The following is an 11595-nucleotide window of genomic DNA, read 5'->3' on the forward strand; positions in this document are numbered from 1 at the left end:
GCAATAACATTTGAGAACATGACAATAACAAGGCAAATCAAGCATACTATACCCTGCAAGTTCAAAGATGTTATTGATCAGGTTGGCTCGGTCTTTGTCACTGAGAACATAAGGATTTCTTTTTAACTGATTGATTAGAGCTGCCCAGTCATCATCAGCATAGTGAACAATGTAATAGCCAGTCATGTTTGAATTGACTTTGACCCACTGCACTTGTTCTGTAAGATTGATGATGTCTAAAAGAGAGGAAAAATTAAAACACCAAAAGAGAAGACAAGAGAGGGTTTTGTTTTTTTTTTCAAAGTTAACAAAGTATGTTTTCATATCTATGATTCTTTTAAGAGACTAAATACTTATGTGCTGGTACAGTAAGTTTCACATTAATGAAGGTTGCTACTTATTCAAACATTATTTATTCATCATACATTATTAGCTCTAGGATTAGGCACTGGAGAACAAATGACAAAGAAGACAGAGGGACCTGTTTTTATGGGTCTAATAAAAGCACCTAGATACAACATCACATAAGTGTCACTAGTGGAAAAAGAAAACACAACATGCATGGAAGCATACAGAAATATTCCACTCCGAAGGGCAGTGTGGAGAGGCTTTGTGAAGGAAGAAACGTCTAAGATGTCATTCTCTTAAGTGACTTCAGAATACACAAGCCTTAAGAAATCATGCATGGGGGGAAAGGGATAGTGTACAGAGTGGAACAGTAGCTAAAGTAGTAGGTGCACTATGCAAAGTATGTCCCATCTCAACCTTTGTCTTATACTAGTAAAGAAAAAAAATCATTTAGAAAATAATTCAAAGCTATCAAAATAAACATTAGAAAAGTGCAAGGTTTTGTTAGGCACAAGATAAATAGTTAAGTTAAAATAACAGAATAGTGGCATGTATTTTTTAATACACACATAAATGTATATATATGTATATACATACACACACATGACTATATGTATGTGTATACATACAAACACACATACATACATACCTATGTGTGTGTATTAAGAGAATTGTTAAAAATACCTATGGATTTCGGGAGGAGAGAGAATGTATAAACAAGGAACTGACTACAACATATACTAATGAATTTTCAACATGTTTAAAATTATGAATAATTATGTTACCAAAGACTAAAACTACTAATAAAAATGTTCCTAAAAGTTGACAAGGATGTAGGTGCAGCCGCAGTCATGCTTGGAAAGTCCTGAGGTGAGGGTTTGCTAGACCAAGCACAGCCCTGTGTGCTGATCCTTAACTGATGACTTCCCAGTCGATAAAGTGAGGCACCTAGCAGGAGATTACTAATCCTTATTAGATGAATGAATAAACAGTGACTAAGGGCATAACAAAGAATTTCAAATCACATTAAAATCTGAATGATATATTATCTTCTGATCTTAAAGTAAAAATATACATTTTTAATTATATTTTAAAAACCTCATCTAAACCCAGTGATACCATAGTATATGAATACTGTCATGCTTGTTTGAATTAATGTAGTATTTCCTACTGTTGTCCTCCATTTGTTGATGTTCATCCTACATTTTCACCTTTAACTTCCCCACCCCTTCACTTCCACTGTCTTCATAAGCAATATCCAAATAGCCAACTTTTCATTTCAGGACTTGTCCCACTTTAGTCGATCTCCTGTTTTAAAACATCTAATTTTTTTTCTTATCATAATATTTTAAAACATCTAATTTTTTCCTTATCATAATACTTGTATAGTGGATTATTTTCATACAAAGTGCTTTAGAAACATATTCTAAAATGAAAGATATGTTAGTACTTGAACTTTTACTTAGTTTGTTAAGTTCAAAAGCATACATCATTAGAATTTACCTCATTCCTTTTATTATTCTTATTTTGCAGATATTGTGGACATTCTGAAGATGGAAATACTTCTAATTATGTCTTAATAGAACTATCAGTACTTTTCATTAAAAGATTACATATTTATTTCTTTTTTATTCTTGACATAGTAACAGGTGGGATCAATTAGGTGAAATAAATTCATATCACTCTTTTTTCAGAGTAATATGTAATTCTGGGGAGTATTAGTAAAGGAAAAAGTCATGGTTCCAGGTCAGGGCCACTGTAAACAGGATTCTAACTGATGAGAATAATTATATCATAAGCTGATCCAAAAAGTAGCAATATTCTCCATTTGGGTTAGCAAGCACAATCTTATATGGCACTTTTAAAGATAAGGCCCAGGGAGGAGGTATTATTACACAGCCCCATGTCCACGGACCTAAACAGGAATGGTATGCTTCCTGCCTCTATCTACAGCCAGGAGATGCGCCTGTTCCACAGCCCTCTGTGCACCTTTCCTGCCAGGGGAGAGCAGGTCTCCAGAGAGTGCTCTGACAAAGGACTCAGGAGAGATCTCCACTTTTCTATCAGGTGACTTTCTAAGGTGGGACCAGCCAGGAGGCACAGGCCCCAGAGGTAACAGAGCAACTAGGTCCTTCACTCATCCATCTGCACCCAGGAGGGATGGCTGATCCACAGTTCCTCTGCACACGGGTCTTTCAAGGAGACAGCTGATCTCCCAGGAGTGCGACACAGGCTTAGAGACCCACAGGAGGAACAAGCTCCAGCCAGAGACAGCAAGAACATCTAACACCAGAGATTAACAGTTGGCGAAAGGCAAATGCAAGAATCTTACCAACAGAAACCAAGACTACTTGGCATCATCAGAACCTTGTACTCCCACCACAGCAAGTCCTGGATACCCCAACACACCCAAAAAGCAAGATTTGGATCTAAAATCATATCTCATGATGCTGATAGAGGAATTTAAAAAGGATATAAATAACTCCCTTAAAGAAATACAGGAGAACACAGATAAACAAGTACAATCCCTTAAAGAGGAAACACAAAAACCCCTTAAAGAATTACAGGAGAACACGAGTAAGCAAGTAGAAGTCCTTAAAGAGGAAAAAAAATCCCTTAAAGAACTACAGGAAAGCACAATCAAACAAGTGAAGGAACTGAACAAAACCATCCAGGATCTAAAAGTGGAAGTAGAAACAATTAAGAAATCACAAAGAGAGACAACTCTGGAGATAGAAAACCTAGGAAAGAAGTAAGGAGCCATAGATGCAAGCATCACCAACAGAAAATGAGAGATAGAAGAGAGAATCTCAGGTGCAGAAGATACCATTGAAAACATTGACACAACAGTCAAAGAAAATGTAAAATGCAAAAAAATCGTAACCCAAAATATACAGGATGTCCAGGACACAAAGGAAACTGTAACTAAGTTGAGAGTGATTATTATTGGGGTGTCAGGGGCCAAGAAGATTCAAGTGTCCTTAGGGTCAAGCATTTCCTTAGAAGAGTGGAATACTCTTAAAATTTAGTGCATACTCTTAAAATTTGAACTGGCAGAAATTAAAGCAGCAACAGCCACAGGGGAACTATGTTATTAGTGACAATTATATCAAATTAGGCCAGTTCCAGCTGCAGATGCAACAATTATATTCCTTTTTGTACATTCCCCTTTACTACGAGTTTTACCAATGAAGAAAAAGAAGACATTTCATTTGGCTTTAAATGTTCTTTCTTGAAAAGTTTTAGTAGTCAACATTATAGTTCAGTGACTTCATGTATTCTCTCAGTAATTGCTTTTGCACCTACTACTTGCTTAAGTTCACCAATGTGATTTATAAACCACCATATTTACCCTCAAGGGAAAATAATTATAACATGGGTGGAGACACAAGTAGACAGTACTTACAGAATATTCTGAGGAGAAAGTACAAACTGTTATTTGAAACTATAAACTAGAAATCTACATTTTCTTGGGATACAGAGGCCTTTGAGGAACAAGCCATGGCTTAGCTAAGGGCTGAAGAATGAACAAGAGGAGGTCAAGGGAGTGGAAAGTCAGGATGTTCTTCAAGGAGAAAGCATGGCACACAGAAGAGTTTAGATACAAACATGGCCTGTTTGAAGTGCTGGAAAATATTCTGTGCAGCAAAAACAGCTAAAAGAGATGCGGAGGGGAGTAGAAGAAGAAAGAGTGGAAGAAAGGGAGGGAGAGAAGGAGAAGAAAGAGGTAATAGAGGAGAAGCCAGGGAGTGGAGTACAAAGAGAAGGAGTGGGAGAGGAACAAAGAGAAGAAAGGGAAGGGGAGAAGGAGGGAGTAGAAGAGATGCCAGGGAAGGGAGTAGGAAGGGGAAAGAGGGAGGGAAGGGGAGTAGATCGAGGTGGAAGGAAAGGAAGAGAGGGAAAGCAGGAGGGGACAGGAGAAGCATGGAGAGGAGGAGAAAAATGGGAAAGAGAAAGTGTAGTGGGGAGAGGGAGGAAGGCAGGCTACGGTTCACAGTCTCTCTACACTCATACATTGAAAGCTTAGTCCCAAACTAGAGGATCTTATCATGGACAAGGAACTGGTTATCTCACTGATAAATTGGTAGAGAATGACACTTAGGAGGTAGGGCCTGGAGGAAGAAGGCTACTACTTTGGAATGTCTCCATAAAGGTATAATCTGCCAATGTTTTTCTTCTCTTCTTCCAGATCCCAGGAACTGACACATGTCAAACTGTGAGCTAAAATAAAACCTTTTCCCCTTTAAATTATTTTTGTTAGTCTGTTATAGCAACTAAGACTTGACTATAGTAAGGAAAATGGAGCTATTTTATAAAGCATGAATCTCAAGAACAGTTTACCACATGCACATATAAGCAGAGCTTTTTAAATGGTTGACAGAAGCAGATTTCTTTTTGTCTATTTCTAATACCAACAAAAAATTAAATACTATTTTGAAGTTTGCAAATTTCTTTACTGGCCCATTTTAAATGCTGCACTGCATTTAGACTATACTGCTATATGCCCAGAAGGGAGGGTTACTCCTCTTCTTTGGGTCAGAGCACCATTTTAGGAGCTAATGTTTAGAGTTTTGTTTCAGCAGGGAAGGCAACACTTTTTCACACATTAATAAAGGAAATGGTGGGATCCCTTTCTGCTCCCAGCACTATGCACAGTGAGAGTGTTGTGTGGGCCGTGTGCTCTGCTGCAGTGTGTGGTAAAGCTGCAAAGAAATGGCACCCTCACTGCAGCCAGTAGCTTCCACCTTTCTTACATGGAAGAGCAACTTAGTGTCAAGTACCTGGTCACAAACCTAACAGCTTACAATTTTGAGAAGTACAGATTTAAACAACAACAACAACAAAAAATCAAACAATGGGAAAAGAAATCTTATCATCTAATATTTTTATTAGGGAATAATTTAATAAAGACAATTGATGAATCATGGGTATATAAAAATGAAGGACTATGCCAATTACCATAGATTTTTAAAAGGCAAGATATGGAAACCATATGTACATAATGATTTCAAATAGAAAAATTATAAGATGATAAGCAAGCACTAGTGAACTGATGACAGTATTAGAAGACTACCCACATAGCTTATGTAATGTGGATACATTATGCTTAAAGGTTCTTTAGTAAGGGCATTAGTAATAGTGTCTAACATGATCTTAACACATGCCAGACATTAATTTAGGTACTTATATAATAAACTCTAAGAATCCCTGTCACACCCCTATTGTAGAGTAGCCTCAGGAAGGCCAAATACCTCATCAAAAATCTAGTTCAATGGAAATGGGAGAGCTATGGTGTAAACCAGACAACTGGGCTTTATTCATCCACCAAAATATAAATTTGAAAATAGATTCAAATCTAAGCAAGACCTTTCCCTTTTTCCTAAGTCTAAAGTATTCATTGCTGATTCTCACATAATCCAAGAGCCTTATGTTCTTCTGGGATGTAAATTTAAAAGGACACATATGTAGGTATCACAGATGTATTTCACAAGTGTTTCAAATTTGGAACATTGTAGATTTTCTACTATTTGTACAAGTTTTACTAATAGAACAGTCATAATCTGGAATTCTGAAACCTAAAATTATCTAAAAATCTGAACTATCCTGAATGTTATAATGAAACTCATGTAGAGATACTCAGCCTGTATTATTGTCATGATTTATTATCTCCTCGTTATCATAGTTCCTTGGCCCGTTTTTCATTACCAAAGAATGTACATGTCTACAAGATATGTTGTAATAAGCATTTACTGTAAATTTAGGTCATGAATCAACCTTTATTATGCATATAAATAATCCATAAAACGCTTGTTAAAATGCACTGGCTCCAAGCCAGACCTTGAAAGTAGATAATAACATTTTAAGTAACTGCTCTGGTTCTTTTACTTATTTTAAAACATAAAATATTTATCTAGGACCTAAAAATAAAACATTGCCAAAATATCCTTTAAAATTTCTTTAACCTTTTTAAAATTAATTTTTTTTACTTATTCACTTTATTAACCTTATTTCTTACAACTAAAAGTCAATTCTATACATTTAAAGAGTTAGCCTTATTGTAGTCAAATGTTGGATGATGATTTATGACACTAGATCAGAGAATGTACATACTGGAAAATGTAATCTATTATCTGTCCTATGTTTAAACTTTTAAAATTACACTATTAATAATTTTTTATCAGAAAGGTATTAGCTATAGTCACACCTGATTTCTTGTCCAGTAGTGAAACTGATCGATATTCTGAATAGTTTCTTCCATCAGTGACATAGGATATTGGAATATGCCAAAGGTGGCTGCAGAAGGAAAAGATTGGAGGTTAGTTCTCTCCCTGATATTTAGACGTGGTTTCAGACAGTAAATGAAAACTGATAGCTTCCAAACTCCTTCTAGAGAGGAAAGACCTCATCAGGTTTCACAAGAAGGATGGTATAAAACATCTAAACTTCTTATACCTGAAGGTGGAGACTAGACAAGCTGGGAAGAACAATGGATGGTACCTTGTATCTGAAGCCTGAATTTCGGGTTGCATGCTTAGGAAAAATCTTTCTTGTTGTAGAAAAAGCTCAGTCCCCTTCCTCTGGACCGTCACTAATGGGAATCCTTTCTGTAGGGTCCAGGTTTTCATCATTTTCTTTACATCTAGAGTTTTGTTTGTGACCTATTAAATTAAGAAGAATTAATTTTGCTTAAAGATAAACTTAGTATAAAAGTTTTAGCTTACTTTGCCCATACCTTCTCCTCTTTCCTTAATCTATTCCATGAAGACCACGTAGGATTGACACTGAGATGAGTTTACACTTTTCATCACCCCCCCTAAGTCAGGAGCAGCTTAAGCAATCTAGCTTGGAACGGAAGGGTGAGTTTCAGCATGAATGGTGCCATGCTGAACAGCAGCAGGTGTGCTACCAACCTGTAGAGTTTAACATTAGAATCCATAGAGGGTGGAAGTGAACTTTTGGGCACAGCACCTCCACTTCACAAAGATGCAATGAGGGAGAAGTGTTCTAGGACGGAAGCATTTTGACTCAGTCCTGAGAAGTACTACACTCTTCTTCATCCCCCACTGAGTAGTCACTGTCTTTTAAGTGCCCTCTTACAGGGGAGCTAAAGGGTGATAGATAACGTCAGCAACAGCTACGACGAACTCTGCTTCCTTAACTGAGTCTCTTAGAGAACAACAGTAAACTCTTTCAGGTAATCATAGATCTTGTTTCCCAAACATGTATAAATTTTTCCTGCAAAATCTAAAACCTTATGTCACAGGTTATTTAGACCCTCTAAAGCTCACTACCTCCAAGACATCTGGTATCAATGATCAAAAAGTGGTTCATGATAAATGGTCTCTTTAAAGTGGGAAGGTTACATTTATGATTTAGCCTACTTTTCTGGATTACTCATAGATGTAACTTCAAGCCACATCATCATAAAACCTGAACTATTACATCACCAAAGCAGGCTCTACTTCAATCACTATATGCTGTTTAAAAGTACAAAAGTATGAAATAATGTTTCCCAGTTTCATTGAGGTATTAATGTTATCTTTCTAATGGCTCCAACCTATTTATTTCAGGTCCAGTGGATGGGAAAAAAAGCAAGATACTTTAAGAAGTTTAAAGTAGTAATCTGAAAAGAAGAGACTAGTGTATAGTTTGATATAGATGCTGAAAAAACTGAGAATGATGTTACAAAATAGGTTAGGATGGGACAACAACATTATTTGCAGTGAGTGATGAAGTCAGGCATATGTTCCAAATGTCAGGATAAGTGTGATGGGAACCAAATAGCTCTCGACTGAAGTGCCAACAAATGACTGGAGGGAAGATAATATAGAAACTAGGGTTAGGAAAGAAAAATTATTTTCTTCTCTCAAACAGAATTTAATAGGAAAGTCCTATCTTCTGGGTGAGAAGTTAATACCAGAAAACACCATCATTTAGAGTGAGCAATAAGACAGATCCAAAGCAAGGGTTCTTGACTGAGAATCCGTAAGACTGAATGTGTGATGTTTTGGATATATGTGGTTTTGTTGAAGCATATGACATGAAGTTTTGTCAGATCCTTAGCTATATCTGTGATCTTGCAGAGCACAAAGAACCACCAATCTAGATCAGAGTAACAAACTTAAAAGCCTAGTAGGATTGTACAGCCAACATATATACATAGGCAAGTTGGGCTCATAAACTGCACTGCAGAGGAACTTCTATCTAATTATGCTGCTTGTTAGAAAATGGAAGTGTAACAAAAGTCAAAAGACAAACAACTCAAGGGCAGTATCAAACTCATGCTAATCATCTTGTGATATATCACTGAGAGGGATCAAGGCCCCCCAATCAAGAGATTCATAGGGCTCTATACAGAATCATTAATTGAAGATAGAAGAACTAGAAGAGGTAAGTAACTACTTCAAAATAAGCTTTTTGCAAAAAGAACCAAAAATGTGTAATATTCATTAATACTGAGGAGAAAATTTTTTCTTACTTAGTAAACTAGGAATGGAGATTAAGGTATAGAATAATATGACCATCCATGGCCAGATACATTTTTTTTTTTAATAACAACAAACAGTATTTTCATTTCTTGACTTTGATAACAAATACTTACATGCTAAGCTCTATCTTCTCTCTCCTAAGTAACTCTCACTGGTACCATCTCTATATGTGATAACTGCATTATCCACATTACTCACCTCATTGAAGCTGTCCCAGAGATCATCACTTTGAATAGCTGCATAGCTGTGATTGTGCAGGTAAAGGATGATAGCATGCCGAAACACATCTTCACTAAGGTAACTCTTCAACATCAACAAGAGAGAAGCTCCCTGCTCAAAAATTTAAGAGAGAAGAAAATATCAAACTATTAGAGGCTATAGAATCAAGAAGCTAAGACTGAAAATATATTATTTCTAAAATATGTGATTTCATATATACAAAATAGTTATAGTATATTATTAGTCTTCCATGTATATAGATGTAGACCATATTTAAGTATAATTATTTAAAGATATAAACATTAGCAAAGGGAATTAGATTCCTATACACATTAAATCAACCATGAACCACTCTTTGTGACCTTTCAGTGGACTTTGCTGTTATCATGTCAGCATTGAAAGAGTGTGTATTTTTAATAGAAAAATAACAAAATTTCTATGGCATTTCTTTCCCCATCTCCAATGCATAAAGTACTATCTACACCCATGTGCATACAAGAAGAAAGATAATCAGTTAGCAGAGCTTTGAAAACCTCTCTGGTGGCAGTAATTACATTCTAATTTTAGTCTCCCATGTTACTGAAACAATCAGAATCTTTCTTCTTCTGAAGAAATGTACTATACTAATGAATGTACAGAGGAGCAAACAAACACTAAGACTCCAAACTGAGCTTGTAAGTATTCAGGCAGTAATATACCCCTCTCATGCACATCACATTCCCAATCAGGAAACAACAACTACCTGTTGGGTGCCATTTCTGATTTGAAAGAGAAATCAGGTTGCTCTATTAGCAACTGATATTATTTTCTGTATCTGGCATATGTTATATCTTTCTCTATAATGAAGGCTAGTTAAGCGACCAATTCAAAGATGCAACTACAAAAGCAGTGACTGCTACAATGCCTAGCAGCAAGCACTCAATACCATGCTTGAATGAATTTCACTTGTGATAAAAATGTAGCAATATCAAGTCATCAAGATTATCAGTAATAGCCATTACACTCATTCTTTTATACTTTAGTTGTACTTATTCTACAAAATTAAGCAATCTTTTTCTCAACAGTCCCTTCTTTTCTCCTACATGACCAACTTTCTCCTCTATAATATTCCCATCAACAAATGCCAAACATTCTTCATATCTATGCATCTATGTATCTATGCATCTATGCAGCTATGTACCTATCTATGTATCTATCTATCTATGTATCTATCTATCAATCATTGACTCCTTACCTTCATACCTCCTCTGTTATCACTAATTCTTGCTTTTTATTTGTAGTAAAACTCTTTAGAGTCATTGGCATTTGCTCTCTTCCCATGTTCTTTTGATAATCATTATCTACCAGCAATGTCATAACCAAGGTCCCTGGTGAATTTCCTGGTGCCAGATCAATCTCAGTTCTCTTACTTACCTTATCAATAATGCACCAGTAGCAGTTAATATGACTAATTATTCTCTCCTGTTTGAAAGTCTTTATGCACACAGCCTTGGGATGTGATTTATCTTATCTTTTCACTGACTAAAGTTTGGTGTGTCCTGCTATTTAAATCCTTGGATCTCTTTTTTTTCTCAACCTAAATTTGCTTTCTGGTTGTTCTCTATTGGCTTTAACCCCCTGACTTATATATACTAAGATTCTCTGAATTCCATACTCATATTCAACTGCTCACTTGTTATCTCCACTTGTATATCTTCTAATACACAATTTGCACTTAAAAATTCAGTTTTTTTCTTTGTCCTTTATTTACTTTTCTACTTATCCAGTAGTCTTCTACATTTCAGTAAATGACAATTCTAACTTTCAACTGTTGAGAGAAAACTTTTTATCATGTGTGTGTGTGTGCACACACACACAGGCATATGACTTGGTGGTTGATAAATGTGTAGGCTAGAGGTTAGCTTTCAGGAGATGGTTTTCCCCTTCCATTATGTGTATTCCTGAAATAGAACTCAGGTCTAGCTGTCCCTCAGGAAAAAAAAAAAAAGACCAAAAAAGACCCTGCAATATTATGCTTGACTCTGTTCATACACTCTACATATAAACTATCAGCAAATGCTAACTAGATAATTTTTGTATATTTTCCAGGTCCAATCATATCTCATTATCATCATAGTCCATCTACGACAAAAACCCAATCAACCATCCTGACTCCATGTCATAATTTTTAAAGCACTAAGGCATGTCATGATACTTCCCTGCCCATATGCTCTTCTTCACCCAGAGTAAAACATCCACATCATATATTACACTTCATATTCTGCTGATGTCATCTACTTTCCATTAGTTACTCTAGTCAGTTGCTTATTTATTCTACTCCTACTTTATGCTTGAATATGAAATGCTCTGTCATCTTAAGCTGGGTAGGACTTGCTAGCATCAGTCCCAGGTTTGATGCAGCACTAAAGGGATTCACAGAACTCAATGGATAGACACAATTATCGTCTCTGACAATGAAAAAACTCAAGGTAAAGCCGGGCGTGGTGGCGCACACCTTTAATCCCAGCACTTGGGAGGCAGAGGCAGGTGGATTTCTGAG

General features: G+C 36.2%; 1 protein-coding gene across 1 annotated transcript in view; it reads right to left on the reverse strand.

Moving 5' to 3' along the window:
* Positions 1 to 11595, reverse strand: part of Lnpep (leucyl and cystinyl aminopeptidase) — a 97712-nt gene that overhangs the window by 23874 nt on the left and 62243 nt on the right. Inside the window, exons 9-12 of the mRNA XM_031354419.1 lie at positions 9036 to 9167; positions 6847 to 7007; positions 6554 to 6642; positions 53 to 236 (exon numbers count right to left, since the gene is read on the reverse strand). Coding sequence (XP_031210279.1) covers positions 53 to 236; positions 6554 to 6642; positions 6847 to 7007; positions 9036 to 9167 — 566 coding nt within the window. The remainder of the gene's footprint in view (positions 1 to 52; positions 237 to 6553; positions 6643 to 6846; positions 7008 to 9035; positions 9168 to 11595) is intronic.

The sequence above is a fragment of the Mastomys coucha genome, unplaced genomic scaffold (genome assembly GCF_008632895.1).
Source record: "Mastomys coucha isolate ucsf_1 unplaced genomic scaffold, UCSF_Mcou_1 pScaffold5, whole genome shotgun sequence".
NCBI lineage: Eukaryota > Metazoa > Chordata > Mammalia > Rodentia > Muridae > Mastomys > Mastomys coucha.